The sequence below is a fragment of the Cervus elaphus genome, chromosome 3 (genome assembly GCF_910594005.1).
Source record: "Cervus elaphus chromosome 3, mCerEla1.1, whole genome shotgun sequence".
Taxonomy (NCBI): Eukaryota; Metazoa; Chordata; class Mammalia; order Artiodactyla; family Cervidae; genus Cervus; species Cervus elaphus.
In genome coordinates, this window is record NC_057817.1 from 54,190,902 (window position 1) to 54,217,592 (window position 26,691).

The following is a 26,691-nucleotide window of genomic DNA, read 5'->3' on the forward strand; positions in this document are numbered from 1 at the left end:
CACGGGCTGTAGAGAGTAGGCTCAGTGGTTGTGGCATATGGTATGTGGGATCTTCCTGGACCAGGGATCGAACCTGTGTCCCCTGAATTGGCCGGCGGATTTTTATCCACTGTACCACCAGGGAAGTCCCCCTGGTCATGTTCTTGCTGGTCACCCACCGTCGTCCTACTTGGGTTTAAACGTCCCTCATCTTCAGATGATGGTGCAGTGTCAGGACTTGTGTAGAGATGGTCAGAAAAGTACTATGGGGTCACCTTCTCTTCCTCTGTTTTTGTTCACACAGTTCTGCCTGTGGTTTATTGGTGAAAGGAAGAACATTAATTTCTTTTATCTTGGTATAAATGTAGAACATGATCATTGTGGATACAGAAAAGTACAAGTATGAAAACCAAAATCACCCCAAATGTCACCACCCATATATACGTACTGGTAACATTTTGACATACATAGAACTATATTTTGCGAATAGTGTTATTGTACTTCTTTTCATTAAAAGAAGGTAATCAATTTTATAACATAATAGAAACATTTCAAAAACATAATTATTAATGATGGAACAGTCTATCCTGTAGGGTAGCATTACTTACTAAAGTGGTATGTAATGGATATGATACATAATGGTTTCCTAGATTTTACTCATTATGTTGAACATAGATGATGTCTTGGTAGACTTTTATTTACCCAATTTTCTAGTATAACCATACTTTTTACTTTTTTATTTTTTTCGGTTTGGTTGGTTATGTTTGTTTGTTTTTGCCTTGTTAAAATTTTTTATTTTTTATTTTACAATTTTTAAAGGTTGCATTCCATTATAGTTATTACAAAATATTCGCTAACATTCCTTGTATGGTAGAAATTCCCAGGTGGTGCTAGTGGTAAAGAATCTGCCTGGCAAAGCGGGAGACGCAAGAGACATAGGTTTGATCCCTGGGCCGGGAAGATCCCTTGGAGTAGGAAATGGCAACCCACTCCAGTATTCTTACCTGGAAAATTCCATGGAGAAGAGGAGCCTGGAGGGCTACAGTCCATGGGGTTGCAGAGTCGGACACGACTGAGCGTACACATACATAAGCCATGTGTGGTACAATAATATGACCGTGTGTATTGATTGGGCGTTTGGTGTCAAAGATGGTAGGAAAATATACACTCTGAGGGCAGGTTCAGAGCTGAGCAGTGGAGGGACTAATTCTCTGTGTTAATAGTTCCGATGCCCTGTTCCCAACCGCCCTGACCCTGCTCTTCTGCCCTGAGTTCTGTGAGTTGTACATCTTTAAGTTCTTGGTATTTGTCTTTGCGTCTCCCAGACAAGTTTCCACGAAGCTGGGCACCTGTGAAATGAGGGGCCTGGGGGCAGAGTGGCCTCCTATGGGTGGGAGGAGATGGTGGATTTTTCTGGCACAAAGTGTAAATTCCGATTTGGGGAGGGTGGTTAATACAGGCAGCCCTGCCTCCCCTTGGACGCCTACCCTTGGAATTCCGCAGATTCCTGTAGGAACATTGCTCAGTATTGATGTGGGTATTTCAAAACCAGGCCCTAGAGGTCAATACCAGGCCTGTCAACATATTTGCATGAACTTGGGGTTTCTGGGTTTTGTTTTTCAGTTTTAAAGTTAGATTATATTTGCTTTACAATGTTAATTTCTGCTGTACGGGAAAGTAAATCAGCTATATGTATGCATGCATCCCCTCCCTCTCAGGCCTCTCCCCTCCCCATTCCCACCCATCTAGACCATCAGAGGGCACCAAACAGTTTCCCTCTAGCTATCTGTTTTATATGTGTTACTATGTATGTCAGATAGTACATAATAAAATGGAATATTACTCAGCCATAAAAAGCATGAAATTGGGTCATTTGTAGAGTGTGGATGGACCTAGGTCTGTCATTCAGAGTGAAGTAAGTCAGAAAGAGAAAAACAAACACCACGTATTAACACATGTAGTGTTAGCTGCTCAGCCATGTCCAGCTCTTTGCAGCCCCGTGGATTGTAGCCCACCAGATTCCTCTGTCCATGGGATTTCCCAGGCAAGAATACGAGAGCGGGTGGCCATTTCCTTCTCCAGGGGATCTTCCTGACCCAAGAATTGAACCCAGATCTCCTGCACTGTGGGTGGATTCTTTACCATGGAGCTACCAGGGAAGCCTCAAAATTAACGTGTATATGTGGAGTCTAAAAAACAGTACAGATGAACCTATTACCAGGGCAGGAAAAGAGACACAGATGCAGAGAATGGACATCAGGTCTGTTTTACCCGACCAGTCTTCACCAAACTCGACTCATCTTTTTGTTTTTGTCTTTCATCTGTTGTCTCCTTTCTCCCTGAATTCTCTGCCCTTCCTCATTGTCTCTTCCTGTTTCCCTCTCTTTTCCTCATACTGATTGTTGAGCACTCAGTCCTAAAGGGGCCAGAAAATCTGAAGAAGGGGAATATAATGTGCATACTATATAATATAATACAAAACAAAGTTGGAGGGTTGGGAAATGAGAATATATTTGTATGAGATTGCCTTCTGGATAGTCACGAAGTCAATTGAAATACTGAAGCCAAAATGATCTGAGTCATACTCTTGAGAAACTCCATGGAGCACTCCCTGCCACGAGCCACCTCCAGATCCATTACTCACCTGGCCTGAATGCATGCTCACTCATCTCCCCATGAGCTACGTGCCCACCTTCCTGACTGACTTCACGATATACTGGAGATGCATGAGAAGCCCATGAAATCATCAGCTTAAAAAAAACAACAAAAGAAATCCCACAATGTAAGAGCTGTGAGTTAAGTTGATTTAGTGTTTTGCTGAGGACAATGCCCCATGAGGACAATGTCCCAGGATAGAGTTTATAGGATAACTCTGAGGTCCTGCCCCAAAGAGGCAGAAACAGAAACCAGTAACTTTGGTTGCAGGATATGTACAATTAAGCATACATCTCAGTAGAAGGTTATGGTTAGTCCCAAGGAACATATATCTCAGTTAATGATTTAAGTGCTTTGTTAAGTATGGAAAGATGCAAGATTCGATGGTAATAAAGAATTTCTTTGGAAATATTTCTCTCTAATGGCCTGTTTGCTGTTTTTCCCAGAGCAGAGTCCCGTCTCCTGCTCTTTGCTGTGGATTCCTTTCATTGTACATTATAAGCCGGCAATGTAGTGGTGAATGACTTAGTCCTTGTAGAACCAGACTGTGAGTGATATTCCTTGCTTTTGTGTTTTTTATAACCCAAGACTGTGGTGCATGGTAGCAGGGCGTTGGGTACTGGGAGGGGAGAGGATGCATGGGGGGAGGGAAATAAGGTGGAGAGCAGGGTCCTCATGTCGCAAGGACACCCACCCACCTCACTCCCACCTCCTCCCCAGGCTTCTCTCGGGACATTACTCAGGAAGAAACATGCTTTGTAGTGAGAAACTGCGATGAATAGCTCTTGTCTGTGTCCTGTTTCTTCATCAGCCTCTCAAGGCTCTGAGCCTTATGGCCCTCCTGCGACCTGGAAGAATCCACACTCAGGGGAGAGCTGAGCGGCTGGGAGGGCCCAGGCCCCCGCCCTCTGCCCCTGCCCGCCTCTTCCGGCTGTGCCCTGGGCCTGGCCAGTCTGCGCTCCCACCGCAGTGCATGTGGGAGATGAGAGCCCTTCTCCCCTAAAGATGCTTGTAGTCAGGGGTGTGTGTGGAGGGCGACCTGAGGAGGATTTGAAGAGGGAAGTGAGGTCACCCCTTTGTCCACAGAAGTGAGGGGCTAATGTGTCTTTCTGGGGCTTATCATGTGACCAGGGGTCCCAGGGTTAACACAAGGATGGACGAAGAAGAGAGGTCTGTAAGGGAGAGGCAGGACCCGAACCCTTCCCTGGGGGCACGCAGCCTCTCTCTCACGGGGACCCTCCCTGCAGTCTTCCCTCTGTCCCCTCCTATAGAGTCACCACCCTCCATCCTTTGCCACCTGCCAGGTCCCCCAGCCCAGATCCCCTTCCCCCAGCCTCCAACGGAGGAGCGTGGGAGTCACTTCTGGAGGCCAGTCTTATGTCTTCTGCTAACGCTTACTGAGCACCTACTATGTGCAGGACAGCAATTCCCCTGAGGTCCCAGTGCTTCCAGAGACCCTGACTGTGTGTCCTCTCCTCTCATGATGGTCTGAGTATGGACTCAGTGGAGAAGGCATTTGTACAAAGTCATACAGATTTCTGGGCTGAGGGCAAATTGGAGTGGGAGGGATTTCTCCAAGAGTCAACTAAAAAACTGAATTTTTATTTCTTTTTGTTCAAAATTGAGATTATGGCGTGTTTAGGGGGACCTTACACTATAGAACAATATCACCATTTTCAAGCAAAGAGAGTGAGGTCAGATGCTGCAGGACCCCTGAAACTCAAACCTGTTTTAATGGTTTGGTGTCAGAGAGGGGACTGCTGAAGAGATGAACGTGACCAGGAGGATCCTCAAGGATCTCTGAATCCTTCAGGCTGTAGTGTGCCAACCCCTCAAGGTCGATCCACGTTCTCCTCTTCAATGCAAACCTAGAGCTTCTTGCTTGATCTGAAGACCCCACATTTTCATATATTTATTTACACACATACACACCACCAGACCTACCAAACCAACTGAAATCAAGTCAAGCATCACTAATTCACTTTATGCCCTGAGGGTTTGTGTTCAGGAGGTCTGGACTCATCTCCAGCATTCCTCTACAGAATGTCAGAGGACCTGTGAGGTTACAAACCCTGACCCTCCTTGCTGGTCCTACAAGGGGTTGAGGGATGCAGGGCTGCCGTGAGATAAGTTCCATGGCCAACTCTGGGGACTGTGATTCACGGGCAAGGCAGAACAACAAATGCATTGGAAAAAAACTGCAGTGCACACCAGGGCACATTCTCAGCCTGGACCCTCAGCAGAGCCCCATTCCTCCTTTTTCCAGGCCGCCTTCCTTGAGGAGGGAGCCAGGTCTGGTCTGATGGACATATGCAGGGGCAGGAACCCACACTGTGAAGACCCACAGGAGTGCCAGAGGGAAGGCGCTGTCACTGTTTCCCTGGGCTGTCCTGGCTTTTGTGAGTTGCTTGGGGTCAGTGACTCCCCAACCCCTCCAGTCACCGAAACACACTGACCTGTCTCCACATTTTAGAATCTCCACTTCAGACAGCGGGGCTGGGAACAAGCTTGGGCAGTCTGCCCTCACTCCCTACCCCTTCCTGCTCCTCCATTTGTTACCTCCACCTCCACCGGCTCAGAGGACCTGTCCCGGGTGTAGAACAGGCAGTGGGTGGGGGGTGGCCTTAGCTTGACAGTGGTCCCTCCTGAGATGCTCCGGGGCTACGCCAAGGGGTGCGTGCGTCAGCACTGGGTTACGTGTGGGTCAGAGGTTCGGCCCTGGAATCTGGTCCAACTACCCCTCCGAGGACATGAGATGCAGAGATTTTTGTCAGTGAGTCTCCCTGACAGAGCTGCCTCTGAGGGATTTCTTGTTCTGGCCCCTGCAGATCCCAGGTGAGTGTCACCCCAGCTCCTGCCTCTTACTGCTCTCTCCCGACCTGCCTGTCATTGTACCCACCTGGAACAAGAGTTTGAAGCTCCTGAAACCCCACCAGTCATCACATGACTTTCATATGGAAAAGGGAAGACGATGGTGTGAGGACTGGGATGGGGCTGTTGCATGGACCCGTGGGAATTTACGGTGAAGGAATTCGTGGTCAGAGAAAAAAGCTCCTGTTTCTTCCAAGAAACCACCAGCTTCTCTCTTAGCAGGGTTGGTGTGTGTATAAGACTTGCATGTCCCCCAGGCTTCCTGACGGTTTCCAGGGCACCAACCTCCATCCTGGCCTTCTCCTTCCTCACCCTTTGGGGAGCCCCTGTAGGAGGGTCCTGCTGGTCACCCAGGAAGCAGGCAGAGGCTGGTTTCTGCAGGACCATCCTTTCCATTACCGCTGCCGATTGCCACCTGAGGGACAACTCCCTTCAGGAGGCAGTCAGCACCCTGCAGGTGGCAGCAACCACTAGAGGCTGAATCTGTCCTTCTCTCTGTGTTTCTTGGCTGCGGGGATGGGCTCCGGGGGCATCTGTTTCGTTGTCAAAGCTGTGATAAACGTGGGTGGTGGGGAGATGCCCAGGGCACCGACTGGCGGGGAACACCTGTTAGAGCAGCTTTGAGTGAGTCCTTCCAACCCCGTCCCAGCATCTGGGAGAGTCTCACCATCGCCCATGTCCCCTCATTCCCTTCGTGTCCCCTCTCTTTGCCTCAGACACCCCCACTGCTCTTCTGAACACCTTTCCGGTCCAGAGAGCCACTGTATCAGGAGAGACCTTATTCCCTTTTGCCTTCTCCTTCTACTCAGAGAGAGGCTGAGGGGACTTAGTCTTTCAGGAGGGACTTCTGTGAGCTGAGCCAGAGAGGAAACCTGGTCAGAGGCTAACCAGCTGCCAAGGTCACACGGCTAGTTGGCGCCAGAGCTGGGCTTTGAAGTCGTGTGTGTCTTGATTCCAAGTGTATCCCATCATACGACTCTTCATTGGAAAAAGCCTCCCGTAATGTAAAATAGCCTGGGGGACCCAGGTCACAGGCTTCAGTAAGAAAAAGGGAACAGTTTGGTTGTGAACCATGAAATCTGGGATGCAGAACGTATAATGTGTGTGTGGGTGTGTGAGGATTGAGGGAGAGGTGGGCAGAGGGAAACAGGGGGGAGTGGGAGGACCAGGAAAGTGAGGCTGGGAAAAGAATTGTCATCCTTAAGGTTTTGTGTTGGAAATGCAATGGTATCGATGAGAAGCGGGTCAAGAGTATCAAAAGCAAGCCCTGGGACCGTAGCCAGTCACACTCACTGAAGACAGGGAACAGGAACGTCTTGAGAAGTCCATGCCACAGAGTCTGAGCCTCCAGGCCAACCAGCCTGGTGCATGTTCCTAATTCCTCCTGTCTGAGCACTGACCAGACTCTGTTCGCCCCAGGCTGTGTGTGTCTGTCCCGTAAGAGGCCATGTGGCTGCACCTGGCGGTCCTCGTGGGCCTCTACTACCTCTTGCGCTGGTACCGGGAGAGGCAGGTGGTGACCCACCTCCGGGACAAGTTCGTCTTCATCACGGGCTGTGACTCGGGCTTCGGGAACCTGCTGGCCAGGCAGCTGGACCTGCGAGGCTTGAGGGTCCTGGCTGCGTGTCTGACGGAGCAGGGGGCCGAGCAGCTGAGGAACGAGACGTCAGACAGGCTGCAGACGGTGATCCTGGACGTCACCAAGACTGAGAGCGTTGCTGTGGCCACCGAGTGGGTGAAGGAGCGTGTGGGGGACAGAGGTACCACCCGGATTTCTTGTTTGTTTATTTCTTCTCTCTGTGTGAGAGAAGATCTGTTGTCAGCACCCTAGGGACGAGTCCAAGGTGTTTTTCTGGACGTGAAGTCCCACCTGCCTTTTTCACCTCACCCAGCTGACCAGACGAGCCTCTTCCAACCCTCACCCCTACCTCCTGACCTTGAAGGTTTGCAGTTTGGGGGAGAGTTCCCTGATGAGACTGTGTCCTTGCAGACTCCCTGTCTGGTGTTCCCTCCTGCCTCAGCAGAAAGTCTGCATTTCTTGCTGCTGCGTGAGCAGGGTGATCAGGGTGGACTTTCTGGAGGAGGGCTGGAGGTGGGGGCTCTGGTTGAAAGGCTGCAATGGTGTCTGAAGGCGGCTCTTGGGCTGGGCTGTGTTCTCAGCACTTGACCATGTTCTTGTTGTTGACCCATAGTCGTTCCACTTGGCTTTAAATGTCACTCATCTTCAAATAACAATCCTGAGTTCTCAGGGCTTGTCTGCTGCTGCTAAGTCACTTCAGTCGTGTCCGACTCTGTGTGACGCCATAGACGGCAGCCCACCAGGTTCCCCCGTCCCTAGGGGAAGTCAAATAATTACTATGGAGTCACTTTCTCTCTCTGCTTTCTGCTTTTCTTCTTTTCTCTACTGCTTTTTTTTTTTTTTTTTTAAATTCCTATAAATCTGCCTATGTTTTGCAGGGTAAGGAGAGAACTTTAGTTTCTTTCACTAAGTGATGAAAGAATGATCATTGTGGAAACTAAGAGTGTATGCCAAACACTCTAAACATCTCACCACCCAGAGATAAGGGTTATTAGTGTTTTGACATACACGATCTTATATTTGCACACATTTATCCTTTTCTTTCTACTATATGAAAATACATAGATTTAGAACATGATACAAATTTCTTCAAAAACATCATAAATTATGACTGAGAAAATACTACACATTAAAACAGCATCATCACTTACTAAAAAGTACTTCATGGTATGATACATAATTATTTCTTGTCTTTTATTCACCACACTCCACAGAAATGATATCTCTGCAAACTTGCCTCTTCCCCAGTCCCTGCACTATGACCACGTCTGGTGACTGTCTTTGGTAAAAGATGACTGGATTGTATTCGTCCTACAAGCCAAGCATGTTGCTGAACAACATGTGTGGAACTTCTGGTTCCCTTACCCCAGCAACCTTGAATGCTTGATGCTGCTGCCATGAGGCCCATGGTTGCTAAAGGTTTAGTTTAAACTCTTGGGATTGTGTCTTGGATTCTTGCAAGAGGTCTCCTTTAAGCTGGGTGAATTTGCACCAAGAAGATGAAGCCAGGATGGTCTCCTGTCTGAGTGGGAGAAGGTGGAGTTTTCTGGGGTAGGGAGTGGACTCTGTGCTCTGGGTGTCAAGGGTAAGAACAGGCATCCCTGCCCTCCCCCAAAATAGCCCTTGGAATTCTCCAGATTCCTGAGACACATTGCTCGCATTGACGTGCGGGTGTTTCAAGCCCAGACCCTAGAGGCCAATACCAGGTCTGCCACCAAGTTCCCCCAGTCCTGAGATCTCAGGTCTGCTTTACCCAACCAATCCGCACTCGGTTATGGTCATCTGTTTTTGATTTTGCCTTCATCTCTTGATTCCTTTCTTCCTCTCTTCCCCACCCATCCTCATTGTCCATCTATGTTACCTCTCTGTTCCTCATGCTAACTGTTGAGCACTCAGGCCTGAAGCTGTCAGAAAATCCTGAAGGCCGGGGATATTTGTTAGTGTGCAAAGACACCGTTGGTAGCTCAGTTGATGAAGAATCAGCCTGCCATGCAGGAGACCCCGGTTCTATTCCTGGGTCCAGAAGACCCACTGGAGAACGGATAGGCTACCCACTCCAGTCTTCTTGAGCTTCCCTGTGGCTCAGCCAGTAAAGAATCTGCCTGTAATGCGGGAGACCTGGGTTCGATCCCTGGCTTGGGAAGATCCCATGGAGAAGGGAAAGGCTACCCACTCAGTATTCTGGATTGGAGAATTCCATGGACTGTATCGTCCCTGGGGTCACAAAGAGTCGTACACAACTTAGTGACTTTCACTTTCAAAGACACCATGGACTGTGAAAACCCAAAACTTCACTCTTGAGTTCCAGATTATAGACCCACTAGATTTCCCCAAGCTCAATACCTGTCTTCATCAGCTCTGGGGCTCCTGTTTCGTGGTACCAGGCAGTGGGCGGGGTGTGAAGACCGGGCTGGGAGGAAGGCACACCTTCTGCGGGTGCCTACTACTGCTCACAGGTTCTGGCCGCCTCAAACCCCCAAGAGCATATTTGTCTCTAAAGTCCTTCCGGATTAGACCGTGACTTGGCACCATGGCCAGTCCTCTCCCCTGGGCCCAGCACAGCAGTGCCCTCTTGTCCTCACTCTTCCCAGGACTCTGGGGTCTGGTGAATAATGCCGGCATTTGCACACCCATGGCACCCAACCAGTGGCTGACCAAACAGGACTTCGTGAAGATTCTGGAGGTGAACCTGTTGGGGGTGATTGATGTGACCTTGAACGTGCTGCCCCTGGTGCGGAAGGCGAGGGGCCGTGTGGTCAACGTCTCCAGCGTCATGGGCCGGGTGGCCCTCTTTGGTGGAGGCTATTGCATGTCCAAATACGGCGTGGAGGCCTTCTCAGACTCCCTCAGGTAATGGCCTGGGAGGGAGGACCTTCTCTTTCCTCCTTATATGCACTGAGGCAGGGAAGGGGTAAGAAGCAGATGTTCTACAGGGATTTTCATATATCACAGACCTAATGCCTCTTCCTTCTAGGTCCCTCTCACTTACTGTGTAGGTCTTTTGGTGGGAAGCATGTTCATGTGTTTTGCATCCCCAGTTTGTCTCAGACCTATAGAGTTTGATTCAACTTATTCCTGCCTTGCAGGAGGGCCCATGGTCAGAAATTATTGGAGGCACAATAACGGGTGGTTTTGCCTGTGCAGGCCTTTCATGGGCTCAGCTGCTGTGGTATTTAGGCTCTGGGAGCCCTGGGGGGAAGTGTACCCCTTGAAGCAATTAGTCAAGGGAGCCACGTAGTCAAATCAGTGGTGGAGACCTCTGGGTGCAGAGAGAGGGTGGCTCTGATGTGTGGGAGCTCTGTCCACAGACAGGTGGGTGCTCCTTAGAGGACAGAGGGGTTACTGGGGTGAGCAAGGGGAGACAGGGGACATGGACTATGGAAAGACAGGATGTGCAGACGTGGTGACTGATTGGAGCGAGAGGAACAGGAGGAGGCAGCATCTCAGTGGTGCTCTGCAGCACAGTTGGCAGGATGTAGAGCTGACAGGCACAGGGCGTGAAACAATCGGGAAAATGGTCAAACTCCATAGAGAAGCAGTAACATCACCATGAGCTTCTCTCCCTGGCTTCTTCTTTTTTTTTTTTTTTCTCCCTGGCTTCTGTGCCTCAACTTCTGAGAGCTCCCAGCCCATCTCACCCAGCCCTGTACTGGTGTCTGACAGTTCTTTCATGTTCTGCTTGCACAACCTCTCGAGTCCTTGCCCCTCATCCTGTCTACATTACAGGAGGGAGCTCTGCTACTTTGGAGTGAAGGTGGCTATGATTGAGCCCGGTTACTTCCTGACCAATATGACCCAAGATGAGGTGTTTAATGGAAACGTCCAGGCATCATGGGATCATGCCAGCCCAGAGATCCAGGAACTCTATGGAGACAACTTTCTTGCTGACTGTGAGTAAGCTGTGGGCTTTGGAAAAATATTCAGAAATACATAATTAGTACCTCCTCCAGTCTCATTTCCAACCTCCACGCTCTGAGTTACATGCACAGTGGAGATATGAGCTCATCCTCAAGGTCTCTCTTTGGTCAACTGGTGATAGAAGTGAAGGATAGAGGTTTGGTAGATCTAGAGAACAGTTTCTCTTCCAAAACCCTTCTAATTTGAAAGGAGACTGATGCAACAGAGGAATACACCGCTGGAATCATGGCAAGCTCATGTTAGTACCACCTTTTTTCAGGTGCCTCTATTTCTATGGTGGGTAGAGACCTCCAGTATGTAGTATACATATTTCTTGGAAAGGTACTAGAGGGCACTAACTTAGTGTGGAAGTGTATTTTTGCTAAATGCTAGGACATATTGCAGTGAAATCTACTGATATGATATGGACCATGATTTTGGAAGAGAACAAAACTGTTGGGAAGTCAAGTTGATCTGGAAGTGGGAGGGCTGGAAAATGAGAATAACTAGGATGGTGTCTCCTTCCGGACAGTCATGAAGGCAACGGATTTTCTGAAGGCGCCGTGGGCTGGAAATCTGTCCTTGGTGACTGACTGCATGGAACATGCCCTGACCGCCTGCCATCCCCGCAGCAGATACTCGGCTGGCTGGGACGCCAAGTTGTTCTATCTCCCCATGAGCTACCTGCCCAGCTTCTTGGTGGATCTCATGATGTATTGGTGTTCCCCTTTGCCTGCTAAGGCCCTGTAATCCAAGAGTGGGGTGCATGGTAGGCAGGAGTTGGGTCGTGGGTGGGGAGAGGACACAAGGAGGGAGGGAAATAGAGTGGAGAGGGGGATTCTCACGGAGCCAGAACACACATTCCACCTCACTCCCCACCCAATCCCCAAGCTTTGCTTGGGTCATTGCTTAGGACTCGGGGACAGTAGGAAGAAAGAGACAAATTGTCCCCGGGGAGCTGGCGTCAGCTGATCATGTCTCCATTCTGTCCCTTGTGTGTTATGCCCCACATCAGCTGTGAAGAGCCATACTGTGGCGAGGACATGAGACACTGGGGGCTTCAGTCCCTGTGCTTTGGCTCTGTCTACCGTTCCAGATGAATCTTTCCCGTGTCCTATCTCCCTCTTCCCCAGGACGGAAATGATGGGCAGGGGGATAAAAGCCCCTCTTCCCTGGAGGTGTCTGTTGACAGTGGGGGGTATCCACCAGCCTGATCCAATAGCCTGGGTGCCAGTGCAGTGGCCTTGGCAGGTTTGGACACGGAAACCAGGTTTTGATCCATCTTGGAAACAAGAATTTCCATTGATTATTTTTTCTCTAAAATTTCATTTGAAAAGTTCAGCTACTAGAATGCATGCTAGGGCTTCATGGTTAAACTGAAGGTGCTTGATTTTCAGATTATTATTTATCACACACACACACAGATAGTACCAGTCTCAGCAAACCAAATGAACTCAAATAAAGCATGATTGATTCACTTTAGGCCTTGGGGGAGTGTGTTCAGGAGGTTTGGAATCACCCCCTGGAATCCTTTCCAGAATGTCAGAGGGCTTGTGAGGTTATAAAGCCCTGACCCTCCTTGCTGGTCCCACACGGGGTTGGGGCACGCAGGGCTGCACTGAGATGGGTTCCATGGCCACCTGTTTGATCTGTCTCACAGGCTCTAACTCAGACAAGGCTGAACATCAAATGCGTTGAAAAAGAAGTGCAGTGCACACCAGCCAAGTCTTCAGGCTGGACGCTCAGCGGATTCCCAGTCCTCCTCCTTCCAGGCTGCCCTCCTTGGGGGCAGAGCCAGGTCTGGTCTGAAGGACGTGATCAGGGGCTGGACCCCATGCCAGAGTCCACGCAGCAGCCACAAGGCAGTCTCCGTCCTCCTCCCCTTGGCCGTGCTGGTGGTTTTGGAGAACAGGTTCAGTGGCTCCCCACAGCAAACACCATCTCCTCCCAGAATCAGACCCTTAGGACGTGAAGACAGGGTTAGTCTGTCTATTTTGAGAGCTCACTCCCTTGGGCGGACAGCAGGCAGGCAGGGCTGGGAACAAGGTTGCACAGTCAGCCCTCACTCGTGGCCCCTTCCAGCCCCATGTTGTTTCCTAAGCCTCTCTCTTCAGAGGACTCGTCCTGGGAGGAGAAGAGGGGATGCGTGTGGAATGTCCTGTCTTGAGTGTGGACCTCCTGAAACTGGGAGAGCGCCACCAGGGGGCGACACCTGCTCCCGAGCGTGTAATCTTGGCAGTTGCTGCCTTGGAATGTGGCCCAGCTGCACCTGCCAGGGTCAGAGGTGCAGAGACGTTAGTCAGTGAGTCTCCCTGACGGCGTGGGCCCCGAGAGATGCCTTCTTGTGGGCTCTGTAGCTCCCAGGTGAGTGAGTCACCCCAGCCCCCTGTCTCGGGTCTCTCCCGATCTTCCTGGGGTCTTCCCCACTTGGAATGCAGCGTGAAGCTCCTGACAGGTCCCAGAGCCAGGCTGTGACTTTCAGGATTCACAGGACAGACTCAGATGCCCGGAGGGTTGGCACCAGTCTGCTGCGTGGCCCCGTGGGGATTTATGGTTGATGCTTTGGAGGTCACTGAGAAAAAAAAATCTCCAAGTAAAGAAACCACAGCCTTCTCCCTTAGCAGGGTCAGTGTGTGTATAAGACTTGCATGTCTCCCTGGCTTCCAGACAGTTTCCAGGGCACCATCCTCCATCCTGGCCTTCTTCCTCATCACCCTTTGGGGAGCCCCTGTAGGAGGGTTCCTGCTGGTTACCTAGAAGCAGGCAGAGGCTGGTTTCTGCAGGACCATCCTTTCCATTACTGCTGCCGACTGCCACCTGAAGGGCAACCCCTTTCAGGACGACAGTCAGCTCCCTGCAGGAGACAGTGACCACTGAAGGCTGAATCTGTCTTCCTCTGTGCTTGTTGGGGGGGTGAGCCCCAGGGGCATCTGAGCCTCTGTGTCCTTGGGGAAGCTCTCCTTCCACCCAGGACCTGTGGTCTTTCCCACCTCGCAGTCAGAGCTGGAGTAAACGTGGACGGTGAGGAGATGCCCAGGGCACTGACCCCAGTTCCTTCTGTCCCTGCCCCTCTCACCAGCTCCGCGCCCCTCGTGGCCCAGCCCTGTTCCTGGATGGGATCCTCCGCCTCCCAGTGAACCCCTCCATGCACAGCTGTCCTGGGATCCAATCTTGGGACCTTCCTTCAGTCTCCTGAGTGGTCAGCTCCCTCGTCCTCTCCACCCTCACCCTCATACAAACTGAGCTAATTTCTTTCCATCGTTGTGGTTTACAGATCTCACTGCTTGGAAGAGTTAGCATTCCAGCTAATGTTTCTCAGGGTTCCGACCGCCTTTTCTCAGTGTCTGACTGGTCAGGATTCTGGCTGTGGTGCTGGGCTGGGCGGGGTCTGAGCACAGAGGGGGAGAAGGCAATGGGTCCAGGCACCCATGTCCGTGAGCAGGATATCTTCTTGGGTTAAAAGGGGAACATTTGAAAGGTTGTTGCTGAACCACGAAAGACACCAAGATTCTTGGCCTCTGGAGGAGAAGAATTCAGTCCTGGGCCAGAGACAAGGCTTGATCGCTCACAGCTTTTATGTAATAAAGTTTTATTAAAGGAGATAGTGAAAGCTTCTGACATAGACATCACAAGGCGGCAGAAAGAGTGCCCTGCTGCTAGTCTTTAGCTAGATGTTAAATAGGTAATAGCGGTCTGCTAATTAAAGAAAGGAAATGTCTCAAAACTCAGAGAATGGCACCAGGTGAGTCATCCAAGGGCAAAAAATGGTTGACAGTAATCTTGAAGAAAGGCAATTTCCATGCAAATATATAGTTTCATTAACATAGATTAAAAGAACAAGGTATCAGTATAACATTCTGGTTTGTCAAGTGGGTTCTGAGCCTTTACGGGGAAACGACTTGAAGACACAGTGGAGGGTAAACACACAGCACATTAACATAGCTTAAGACAAACATTTCCATAAGAAAAATGCATTGGTTAGCTCAAGGTTTGAAAGAAGTTATGTTCAGGTAGAACCAGGTGTCATTATGGCAACACAGAATTTCAAGAGAAACCTCTTTTTAAATGTGCATAGAGAAGGGGAAAAAGTATAACACTAGTTAGTTTGTTTCCTCCTGCCACTTAGGAGAGAGGTAAAAGATGTCTGACCCTTGCAGCCTATTTCCTGCAGCCTATTTCCCCCCCTGTTTGGGGACCCCTTGCCCTCCAGCTGTTACCCTCTCACGCTGTTGGAGCAGCTTGTGTGAGTCCCGCACACACCCATCCCAGCATCTGGGAGAAGTCTCACCACTGCCTGTGTCCCCTCATTCCCTTGGTGGCCCCCTCTCTGCCTCAGACACCCCCACTGCTCTTCTGAACACCTTTCTGGTCTAAAGAACCACTGTTAACAGGAGAGACCTTACTCTCTTTTGCCTTCTCCTTCCAATCCTAGAGAGGCTGAGGGGACTTAGACTTTCAAGAGGGAATTCTGTGAACTGAATCAGAGGAGGAAGCCAGGTCAGAGGCTAAGCCAGCTACCTAATGTCCCACAGCTAGTTGGCAGCAGAGCTGGGTTTGAAATCAGGTGACTTGATTTCACTGTGTTCCTTTTATAAGAACTACGAGATCCAGGTCCGAGAGGTAAATAGAATAAATGTAAGAAGATGATTGTGATCCATGAAATCTGGGATGTAAGGGTTCTATATGTGTGGGAGTAGGGGTGGGGACGGGAGTTGTGGCTGGAATGAAATAAAGAGGAGTAGGAAAACCAGGAAAATGAGGTTGTATAAACTACTGTCATCCTTGAAGGGCTGTTTTGGAAGTGCAAAGGCATCTGGTAGAAATGGGTCAAGTGCATTAAAAAGATAAAAAACAAGTATTGGGGCCAGAATTATTAATAATTATTAATAGTCACCAAAGAAAATGAACAAGATAAACCTGAGGACTCCATGCCAGATGGCCTGGAGCTTGATGGGCCAACCAATATCATACGTGTTCTTAATTCCTCCTGTCTGAACACTAGCCAGACTCTGGTTTCACTCCAGCCTCTGGGTGTCTGTCCCCTGCAAAGCCACGTGACTGCACCTGGTGGTGTTGATGGCCTGTTCTGCCTGCCCTGGTACCGGGTGAGGCAGATGGTGAGCCAACTCCAGGACAAGTTCATCTTCATCACGGGCTGTGGCTTGGGCTTCGGGAACCTGCTGGCCAGGCAGCTGGACCCACAAGGCTTGAGGGTCCTGGCTGCGTGATTGATGGTGTCTGGGGCCGAGCAGCTGAGGAACCAGACATCAGACAGACCAGAGAAGGGGATCTGCCACATCACGTAGACAGAGAGCAATGCTGCAGCAGCCCCGTGGGTGAGGGAGTGTGTGTGGGACAGATGGTTCCTGTCTCTGTGAAGGGGAGTCCACGTGACAGCTCCCGGCAGAAGATTCCAAGGTTTTCTCAGGCCGTGGGGTCCTACCTGCCTTCTTCACCTCACTCAGCTGGCCAGACGAGCTTCTTCCATCTCCCACCCTCACCTCCTGACCTGGAGGCTCTCTATTTTGGGGGAGAGTTTTCCCTGATGGGAATGTGCCTTGCAGACTTCCTGTCTGGTGTCCCCGCCTCTCAGCAGAAAGTCTGAGTTTCTTGAAGTTGAGTGAACAGGGTGATCAGGGTGGACTTCCTGGAGGAGACTCTGGTTGGAAGGGCCATGGCTGGCTGGGGGCAAGGCTGGAGCTGGCCTGTGTTCTCAGCACTTGAACATGATCTTGCTGGTGACCCACAGTCATCCTGCTTGGGGCTCAGTGGCACCCACTTTCAGTGGTGACACTGTGCCCTCCGGCCCTCGTTGAAGGAGGTCAGAAAACTATGATGGGGTCACTTTCTCTCTCTTTTGTTTTGCTCTTTGTGTGTGTATGTGTGTGTTTTACCACAATCTTTACGTGTCATCAGAGAGTAAGAAAGAACTATAATTTCTTTCATTCTAGAATACATGTAAAACATGATTATTGAGGAAAATGGGAAAAGCACACAGATTAAAAACTACGGTCACACCAATCACACCACCCAGAGATATGAACTGATAACGTTTTATACATCCATGTTACATTTTGCCTATAAATTTAGTCAAATTTTCCACCAAGAAGGCAAACAATTTTACACGGAACAAAAGTTTCTTCAAAACAAAATAAATAATGATTATGAATATTATACATTTTAGAATAGCACTGCTTAGTCACAAGTACATCATGGCATGAATGTAATTGGTTCCCACGTGTTATTTACTGTATTCAACATAAATGTTGTCTTGGTAAACTTTCTACCACTTTGCTACACTCTAATCACATGTATTAATTTGATCATTGGTCAAATATGGTGGGAGGATATACATTCCTCCAAGTGCAGGCTGGGAACGGTGCAGCAGATGGACCAAGTTTGTGTGTTAATAATTCCAACAGCTTGTACCCAACTCACATGACTCTGATCTTGGATCTGAATTCTGTTAGTTGGTTAGTCTTTAAGCTCTTGGTATTGTCTTTGTGTTTCACAAACAGGTTCCATGAATCTGGTGACCTGTGAACTGTGGGTAAAGGGTCAGAGTGGCCGCCTGTGGGTGGGAGGAGAGGGTGGATTTTTCTGGGTCAAAGTGTAAATTGATTCTGGGAGAGGCAGGTTAATAGAGGCAGGTGTGTGCCCCCAACAGACTACGCTTGAATCCCCAGATTCCTGTAGGTGTAAGCTCAGTTTCGAAATGGTTGTTTCAAGGCCAGGCCTAGAGGTCAATACCAGTCTTGTCAACAAGTTCCCCAAACCTGAGATGTCAAGTCTGTTCTACCAAACCAATCTGCACTCAGACTTTACTCATCTTTTTGTTTCTATCTTTTATCCAAGATTTCTTTTCTTCCTCTCCCATCTTCATCGTCTCTCTATGTTTTCCTCTCTTTCCCTCATATTAGGTGTTGTGCACTCAGTCCTGAAGGCTGTCAGATAATCTGAAAGTGCAGGGGAATATTTATCAGGACTGCAAAGGCAACATGAACTGTGGAAAGCCAGAACATCACCCTCCGAGTGCCAGATTACGGACTCACTAGGTTTCCTCATCTTCATCCCCCACTTTCATCCTATCTGGGGTTCTTGCCCCTTGTCACCAGGCAGAGGGCTGGGCCTTGAAGACAGAGTCAGGACGGAGGCACATCTTCTGTCTTCCCACTGCTCTCAGGGTCTGGTCTCCCCAACCCTCAGGAGCCTGGGGGTCTCTGCTCCAGCCGCCCCAGCCGCCCCCTCTGCAGCCTCTCTCCTAAAGTCCTCCCTGGGTAGGAAGGTGACTTGGCATCAAGACGGGTCCTCTCTCCTGGCCCAGCACAGTGTTGCCCTCTCACCCTCTCTCTTCCCAGGACTCTGGGGTCTGGTGAATATTGCTGGCATCTCCACGCCAACTGCACCCAGCCAGTGGCTGAGCAAACAGGACTCTGTGAAGATTCCGGACATGAACCTGTTGGGGATGATTGACGTGACCCTGAGTCTTCCGTCCCTGGTGCAGAATGCGAAGGGCCGTGTGGTTGATGTCTTTAGTGTCATGGTGAGAGACTTAATTCTTAGGTAGGTTGATAAGGAGTCCAGGGCCCTCAGGAAGGAAAACAGGACAAAAATTTTTTTCTGCAATGTTTTGTCTTAGTCACTTGAGACTTATTTTCTTTAAGCCCAGATCTAACGATTATATAGTGCCACCAGAACATACACAGGACTGGGGAAACAGATTGGTGGGCACAAACAAAACCTTATGCGCACCAGGACCCAGGAGAAAGGAGCAGTGACCCCACAAGAGACTGACCCAGACTTGTCTGTAAGTGTCCAGGAGGCTCCGGTGGAGGTGTGGGTCGGCGGTGGCCTGCTGCAGCGTCGAGGCTGCTGACTGCAGCAGTGCGTGCACGGGACCTTTAGAAGGAGGTCACCATTAACTTCATTACGTCTACCATACTTTGGTCTCAGGTCAAACAAAAGGGAAAGAACAGAGCCCTGCCCATCAACAGAAAAGTGGATGAAAGATTTACTGGGCGTGGTCCCACCCCTAGGAGCAAGACCCAGGTTCCCCTCAGTCAGTCTCTCCCATCAGGAAGCTTCTTACCAGGCCTGGCCTCTCCCCTCAGAGCAAGACCCAGGTTCCCCTCAGTCAGTCTCTCCCATCAGGAAGCTTCTTACTGGGCACGGCCCCGCCCTTATAGTCAACAGAAGAGTCTGAAATGCAGTACTTGGGTGCAATCTCAAAAATGACAGAATGAACTCTGTTCGTTTCCAAGGCAAACCATTCGATATCACAGTAATTCAAGTCTATGCCCCAGCTAGAAATGCTGAAGAAGGTGAATTTGAATGGTTCTATGAAGACCTACAGGACCTTCTAGAACGAACACCCAAAAAAGATGTCCTTTTCATCACAGGAGAGCAGAATGCAAAAGTAGAAATTCAAGAGATACATGGAGTGACAGGCGAATTTGGCCTTGGACTACAGAATGAAGCAGGGCAAAGGCTAACAGGGTTTTGCCAAGAGAACGCACTGGTCAAAGCAAACACCCTCTTCCAACAACACAAGAGACGACTCTACGCATGGACATCACCAGACGGTCAACACCGAAATCAGTGATTATATTCTTTTGGTATATAGATAGTTGTGAACCATGAAACCAGAGACGTAAGGGTTCTAATGTATGGAGGTGGGGGTGGAGAGGGGAGAATTGGGTAGAGGGAAACCGGGAGGATAGGGAGGACCAGGCTTAGGTGGTTGGGAAAACTATTGTCATCCTTAAGAAGTTGTGTTGAAAATATAATGGCTTAGGTTAGAAATGGGCTAACTGTACCAAAGAGTGTTGTAGTGAGAAGGAAAAAAGAGGAATGGGTTTTTCTCTCTTCCTTTCCTGAGAACAAAGAAGATAAAGAGAACAGTGAGCAGGCCTCAACATTCCTAGCTTTTTTTTTTTCACTTTAACTGTTTCTAACCCTCTACGTCTGTAACTAAGTTTGCTTTTCTGCCCCCTAACTCATTAGGAGCTACAGTTGACATGTTCTCCTTTGACTCTATGCTAAGTACATCTCCTACTTGCTGTTTACCCTTAAAACATCCTTCCCCCTGTAGTTCCATATCAGAAAGAAGGCCGCAGAGCCGCCGAACTGCCAGACTCAATTACTGGGTTGCTGACGCTAGTTTATGACTATCTTCGAAATAATTGAAGAGGGAGAAATCAAGATCTGATCACCTTTGTTCCTCATCAGTGATTCCTGACTGTGAGCCCTTGCCTTATGTAAGCCCCTACACTTCTCATCGGAGAAGGCAATGGCACCCCACTCCAGCACTCTTGCCTGGAAAATCCCATGGACGGAGGAGCCTGGTAGGCTGCAGTCCATGGGGTTGCAAAGAGTCAGACAACTGAGCGACTTCACTTTCACTTTTCACTTTCATGCACTGGAGAAGGAAATGGCAACCCACTCCAGTGTTCTTGCCTGCAGAATGCCAGGGACAGGGAGCCTGGTGGGCTGCCGTCTATGGGGTCGCACAGAGTCTGACACGACTGAAGCGACTTAGCAGCAGTACACTCCTCATGGAGTGGTGTGGGAGGGCACAGTACTTGAGACATGAGACTACTGTGTTCCCCTCTCCACTGGCTGAGAATGAAAGCCACCTTTCTATTTCCTCTCAACTCTGTCTGTATTTTTCATTCGGCTTCTGTGGACAGAGAGAGCCAAGATTTTGGCCAGCGACAAGAGTATGCTTTGGGGTTCGAGTCAGTAATACTGACTGAAGAGGGTAAACAGGGAAATCTTTCCATGCCAGGAAGTGTGGAAGCTGGTTGGCCAACCATAATCCTGTGTGTTCTTAATTCCTCCTGCCTGTTTACTAGCCAGACTCTGTTCACCCCAGGCTGTGTGTGTCCCGTAAAAGGCCATGTGGCTGCACCTGGTGGTCCTCGTGGGCCTCTACTACCTCCTGCGCTGGTACCGGGAGAGGCAGGTGGTGAGCCACCTCCGGGACAAGTTCGTCTTCATCACGGGCTGTGACTCGGGCTTCGGGAACCTGCTGGCCAGGCAGCTGGACCTGCGAGGCTTGAGGGTCCTGGCTGCGTGTCTGACGGAGCAGGGGGCCGAGCAGCTGAGGAACGAGACGTCAGACAGGCTGCAGACGGTGATCCTGGACGTCACCAAGACTGAGAGCGTTGCTGCGGCCACCGAGTGGGTGAAGGAGCGTGTGGGGGACAGAGGTACCACCCGGATTTCTTGTTTGTTTATTTCTTCTCTCTGTGTGAGGGGCACTGGTTGTCAGCTCCCTGGGGAAGAGTTCAAGGTGTTTTCCTGGATTTGAAGTCACACCTGTCTTCTTCACCTCACCCAGCTGACCAGCCAAACCTCCTCCATTCCCCACACCCACCTCCTGACATTGAGGATCTGCAGTTGGGGAGAGGTTTCCCTGATGAGACTGTGTCCTTGCAGACGACCTGTCTGGTGTCCCCTCCTCTCTGGGTCTGGGTTTCTTGCTGCTGAGTGAGCAGGGTGATCAGGGTGGACTTTCTGGAGGAGAAGTCTGGCTGAAAAAGAGCTTGAGGTGGGGGAGGGGGTGTGGTTGAGGGGCTGGAGCCCAGGACTGGAGCTGGGCGGTGTTCTCAGCTGCTCGTCATGTTCTTGCTGGTGACCCATCGCCGTCCCACTTGGGTTTAAATGTCACCCTTTTGGGGGGATGACACTGTGCTCTCAAGACTTGTCAGAAAAAGTCGGAAATCTACTTTGGGGTCACTTCCTCTCTCTCTCTTTTCAGTTTTTCTTCTTCTGCATTTTCTTTTCATTACTACAATCGTCCCAAGTTTTGCAAGGGAAGAAAAGAACTTTAATTTCTCTTATCTTACTACGTGATCATTGTGGAAACTCAGAAAAGTGTAGGGATTAAGACCAAACACTCTGAAACAAGCTCATCTCCCAAAGATAAGTAATGTTAACATTTTGATGTACATAGTCTTCTGTTTTCACGTGTTAGTATCTTTTTCTTTCCTCTGAATGAGTATATGTAGATTTGGAACATTTCAAAAATTTCTTCAAAAACATCATAGGTTATGATTGAGCAAATACTATACTTTTAAATAGTATTACTTACGAAAATGTACTTTATGGTAAGATACATAATCATTTCCTACCTTTTATTCACCACATTCAACATAAATGATATCTCAACAAACTTCTTTTTACCCAAGTCCCTACACTATAATCGTGTGTATTGATTGTGTCTCTGATAGCAAATGGTTGGAGAATATTCTTCCTACAAGGCAGGTGTGTTTCTGAGCAGAAGAGGAACTCAGCTCTCTGTGTGGATATTTCTGACAGTCCTACCCCAGCAACCCTGAATGCCTACTCTCGCTGCCCTGAGGCTTAAGGTTCCCAAGTGTTTACCCTAAATTAAACCTTGAGATTCTCTTGATCCCTCCCACCCTCTCCTTCCCCACTGTGTTCACAAATCTGTCCTCTACGTCCCTGTCTCCACTGCTGCCCTGCTAACAGGCTCGTCAGTACCAGTGTAAATTACCATATGTCAAGTGGGAAGCCGGGGGAAATTTGTTGTGTGATGCAGGGAGCTCAGATCAGGTGCTTGGTGACCACCTAGAGAGAGGGGATAGGATGGGAGGTGGCAGGAAGCTTCAACAGGAAGGGAACTTTTGTATACCCATGGCTGTTTCACACTGAAGTCTCGCAGAAACCAGCACAATATTATCCTTCAATTAAAGAAATTATCCTTCAATTAAAACTTAAAAAAAAAAAGAACAAAAAAGAAATCCTTAGGATTGTGTCTTTGATTCCCGCAGTGTAGTTTCCTTCAAGCTGGTGAATCTTTCCCGAGGAGATGGGCTAGAGTGATCTCTTATATTAGTGGGAGGACAGGGTGGGGTTTTCTGGGGTAGAGGGTGAACCCTGTGTTCTGTGGGTGATGGGTAAAGAGAGGGAGCCCAGCCTCCCCTCCAAATACCCCATGCAATTCCCCAGATTCCTGCAGGGACATGACTCAGTATTGATGGGGGTGTTTCAAGCCCAGGCTCTAGAGGTCAATACCAGGCCTATCCACAATTTCCCCCCAACCCAGGATTTCAAGTCTTATTTATCCAAACAATCTGCAGCTATATGATGCTCACTTTTTTTTTTTTTTGTCTTTTATCCAATGTCTCTTTTTTGTCTCTCTTGCCCTCATTCTCTCACTGTCTCTCTCTGTTTCCCTCTCTTTCCCTTATACTAGCTGTCAATCACTCAGTCCTGAAGGTGTCAGAAAATCTGAAAAGCTAGGGAACATTTATCATGTCTGCAAAGACAACAGGGACTGTGAAAGACACAGCTTCACCCTCTGAGTTAGAGACTGTGGACACACAAGGCTTCCTTAAGCTGAGTGCCTGCCTTCGTCAGCTCCGGGGTGCGAGTTCTCTGTCACCAGGGAGTAGGCGGAGTATGAAGACTGCGTCAAGAGGGAGCACAGCTCCTGTCCTCCCACTGCTCACGGGGTCTGGACTCCCCCAAGCCCCCAGGAGAGTGTTGGTCTCTGCTCCAGCCGCTCCCCCTGCAGCCTCTCTCCTGAAGTCCTTCCAGGTTAGAAGGTGACTTGGGGCCATGGCCCAGTCCTCTCTCCTGGGCCAGCACAGTGTTGCCCTCTCGTCCTCACTCTTCCCAGGACTCTGGGGTCTGGTGAATAACGCCGGCATTTGCACACCCACGGCACCCAACCAGTGGCTGACCAAGCAGGACTTTGTGAAGATTCTGGAGGTGAACCTGCTGGGGGTGATTGATGTGACCCTGAGTCTGCTGCCCCTGGTGCGGAAGGCGAGGGGCCGTGTGGTCAACATGTCCAGCGTCATGGGCCGGGTGGCCTTCAATGGTGGAGCCTACAGCATATCCAAGTATGGCGTGGAGGCCTTCTCAGACTCCCTCAGGTGATGGTCTGGGAGGGAGGCCCTTCTTCTCATCTGCTTCTGTGCTCTGAGCCGGGGGTGGGGGATGGGAGGGCCGAGAGTGGGGTGGAGGTTCTGCAGAGATTTTCATCCATCACAGATCGAATGGTGCTTCCTTCCAGGTCCCTTTCCCTTACTCCATGTATGTCTTTCACTGGGAAGCTGGGAAACACCTTCCTATGTTTCGCACACCCCGTTGGTCCTAGACCTGTAGAGTTTGATTCAACCGATTCTTGCCTTGCAGGAGGGCCCGTGGTCAGAAATTATTGGAGGCACAATAATGGGTAGATTTGATTGTGCAGGCCTTCCATGTACTCAGCTGCTGTGGTATTTAGGCTCTGGGAGCCCTGGGGGGAAGTGTACCCCTTGAAGCAATTAGTTAAGGGAGGCACCTCATCAAATCAGTGGTAGAGACCACTGGCTGAGGAGAGAGGGTGGCTCTGATGTGTGGGAGCTCTGTCCACAGGCAGGGGGATACTCCTTAGAGGACAGAGGGGTTACTGGGGTGAGCGAGGGGAGACAGGGGACGTGGACTATGGAAAGACAGGATGTGCAGATGTGGTGCCTGATTGAGTGAGAGGAACAGGAGGAGGCAGCATCTCAGTGGTGCTCCGCAGCACAGTTGGCAGGATGTAGAGCTGACAGGCACAGGGCGTGAAACAATCGGGAAAATGGTCAAACTCCATAGAGAAGCAGTAACATCACCATGAGCTTCTCTCCCTGGCTTCTGTGCCTCAACTTCTGAGAGCTCCCAGCCCATCTCACCCAGCCCAGTACTGGTGTCTGACTGTTCTTTCATGTTCTACTTGCACAACCTCTCAAGTCCTTGCCCCTCATCCTGTCCACAGACGGGAGCTCTGCTACTTCGGAGTGAAGGTGGCTATGATTGAGCCCGGTTACTTCATTACCAATATGACCCAAGGTGACAATTTTCTTGAAAACCTCCAGGCATCGTGGAATCAGACCAGCCCAGAGGTGAAAGAACTCTATGGAGACAATTTCATTGCTGACTGTGAGTGAGCTATGGACCTTGGGGAGAGAAACCAGCTCTTGTCTGGAAGCCTGGGTCCATCATTAATGCCCCATCCAGTCTCGGGTCCACCCTCCAGGCTCTGAGTCCCCACACTGTGGGAACATGAGCTTATCTCCAGGGTCCCATGTGGTCAACTGATGACAGAAGGAAAGGATCTAGGCTTGGCAGACCAGACCAGTTTCTCTTACAATGCTCTTTTATTGGGGAAGGTAACTGAAGTCACAGGGGGATGGCCACCCGTGGAACCATGGCAAGCTGGTGTTAGAACCACTTTGTTTCAGGTGCCTCAATTTCTAGTGTTTGTAGAGATCTTCAGATTATGTGGTACACCTACAGGATAAGCTCTAGAGTGGGCTTACTTAGTGTGGATAGAAATATGGGGGTGTTGGGACACTTTCCAGTGAAATCGATTGATTTAATTTGGAGGCTGATTTGGGGAGAGAAAGGAATTTTTAGAAACTTTCAAGTTGATCTGGAATTGGTAGAGTTGGAAAATGAGAATAACTTAGATGCTGTCTCCTTCTGGACAGTCTTGAAGATATTGAATTTGCTGAAGCCACCGTGGCCTCAGAATCTGTCCTTGGTGACCGACTGCATGGAGCATGCCCTGACTGCCTGCCACCCCCGCACCCGATACTCGCCTGGCTGGGACGCCAAGTTCCTCTATCTCCCCATGAGCTACCTGCCCAGCTTCCTGGTGGATCTCATGGTGTACTGGTGTTACCCTCGGCCTGCTAAGGCCCTGTAACCCAAGACTGGGGTGCGTGATAGGCAGTGGTTGGGTACTGGGTGGGAAGAGGGTGCATCGGGGGAAGAAAATAGAGTGGACAAGAGGCTTCTCATATCACCAGGACACCCATCTCACCTCACTCGCCACCTCCACCCCAGGCTTTTCTTGGGACATTGCTTAGGATTCAGGGGTATTAGGAAGAAAGAGACAAGTTTTGTGGCTGAGGAGCTGGAGTCAGCAGTCCAGTCTCCATTCTGTTCCTTGTGCCTTATGACCCACATCCAGCTGTGAAAAGCCATATTTTGGGGAGGGTATGAGACACTGGGGGTTCCAGTCCCCCTTGCTTTGCCCGTGTCCACCTCTTCACATGTATCTTTCTTATACTCAGTCTCCTTCTTCCCCAGGATAGAAGTGGGCAAGGGAGACAAAGGCCCTCTTGCCTGAAGGTATCTGTGGACAGTGGAGGGCGACCAAGCCCAAGCCATCAGCCCAGTGCCAACTCAGTGGACCTCAGCCGGAATAGGATCCTGAAGAGGAAATAAAAGCAAGAATTTCCACTGATTATTTTTTTCCTCAAAATTATAGTAGAAAATTTCAACTACTCGAATGCATGCTAGAGCTTCATGCTTAATCTGACTCCTGACTTTCAATTTCTTATTTACACACACACACATACATACCCAATATCACAAAACCAACTGATATCAAATAAAGTATCACTGATTCACTTTATGCCCTGGGGGTGTGTGTTCCGGAAGTAGGGACCCACGCCCAGAACTCCTCTCCAGAATGTAGAGAGCTTCTGAGGTTACCAGGCCCTGGTCATCCTGCGGGTCTTGCAAGTGGTGGGGGCAGGGCTTCACTGAGATGGGTTCCATGGCCAACTGTGTGGACTCTCATTCAAGGGCCCTATCTCAGACAAGGCAGAACAGCAAATGCATTGAAAACGAAGTGCAGGCCTCCCTGGTGGTGCAGTGGATAATGACCCGCCTGCCAGTGCAGGTGACCGGTTCGAACCCTA

At 49.7% G+C, this 26,691-nt stretch overlaps 3 protein-coding genes across 6 annotated transcripts in view; all 3 read left to right on the forward strand.

The window, feature by feature from the left end:
• The first annotated feature begins 5,462 nt into the window (after positions 1-5,462).
• On the forward strand, positions 5,463-12,269 carry LOC122685061 (retinol dehydrogenase 16-like). The gene is made up of 5 exons (XM_043889733.1): positions 5,463-5,469; positions 6,925-7,265; positions 9,676-9,934; positions 10,811-10,974; positions 11,514-12,269. The coding sequence occupies exons 2-5, from the start codon at positions 6,953-6,955 to the stop codon at positions 11,729-11,731; spliced, it is 954 nt and encodes a 317-aa protein (XP_043745668.1). The 5' UTR covers positions 5,463-5,469; positions 6,925-6,952; the 3' UTR covers positions 11,732-12,269.
• A 1,006-nt stretch (positions 12,270-13,275) lies between these two features.
• LOC122685032 (retinol dehydrogenase 16-like) lies at positions 13,276-26,400 on the forward strand. 4 transcript variants are annotated; one of them, XM_043889685.1, is made up of 6 exons: positions 13,276-13,345; positions 20,836-21,192; positions 23,631-23,889; positions 24,756-24,919; positions 25,471-25,700; positions 26,075-26,400. In XM_043889685.1, the coding sequence occupies exons 2-5, from the start codon at positions 20,880-20,882 to the stop codon at positions 25,686-25,688; spliced, it is 954 nt and encodes a 317-aa protein (XP_043745620.1). In that variant the 5' UTR covers positions 13,276-13,345; positions 20,836-20,879; the 3' UTR covers positions 25,689-25,700; positions 26,075-26,400. The 4 variants fall into 4 exon arrangements, with proteins under 4 accessions (XP_043745620.1, XP_043745613.1, XP_043745628.1 ...); XM_043889678.1 differs by having other exon boundaries at positions 13,284-13,345; positions 20,856-21,192; XM_043889693.1 differs by having other exon boundaries at positions 13,309-13,345; positions 20,840-21,192.
• Positions 20,131-26,691, forward strand: part of LOC122685048 (retinol dehydrogenase 16-like) — a 32,130-nt gene continuing 25,569 nt past the window's right edge. Inside the window, 1 exon segment of the mRNA XM_043889714.1 lies at positions 20,131-20,238. The gene's annotated coding sequence lies outside the window, so the exon portion shown is untranslated.

Bases quoted from the DNA above. Each gene is read 5' to 3' on its own strand.
- LOC122685061 (XM_043889733.1), top strand. From the start codon at position 6,953: ATGTGGCTGCACCTGGCGGTCCTCGTGGGCCTCTACTACCTCTTGCGC. The intron at 7,266-9,675 runs GTACCACCCGGA...CACTCTTCCCAG, and splicing joins GGAGCGTGTGGGGGACAGAG to GACTCTGGGGTCTGGTGAAT. The intron at 9,935-10,810 runs GTAATGGCCTGG...TCTACATTACAG, and splicing joins GCCTTCTCAGACTCCCTCAG to GAGGGAGCTCTGCTACTTTG.
- LOC122685032 (XM_043889685.1), top strand. From the start codon at position 20,880: ATGTGGCTGCACCTGGTGGTCCTCGTGGGCCTCTACTACCTCCTGCGC. The intron at 21,193-23,630 runs GTACCACCCGGA...CACTCTTCCCAG, and splicing joins GGAGCGTGTGGGGGACAGAG to GACTCTGGGGTCTGGTGAAT. The intron at 24,920-25,470 runs GTGAGTGAGCTA...CCTTCTGGACAG, and splicing joins AGACAATTTCATTGCTGACT to TCTTGAAGATATTGAATTTG.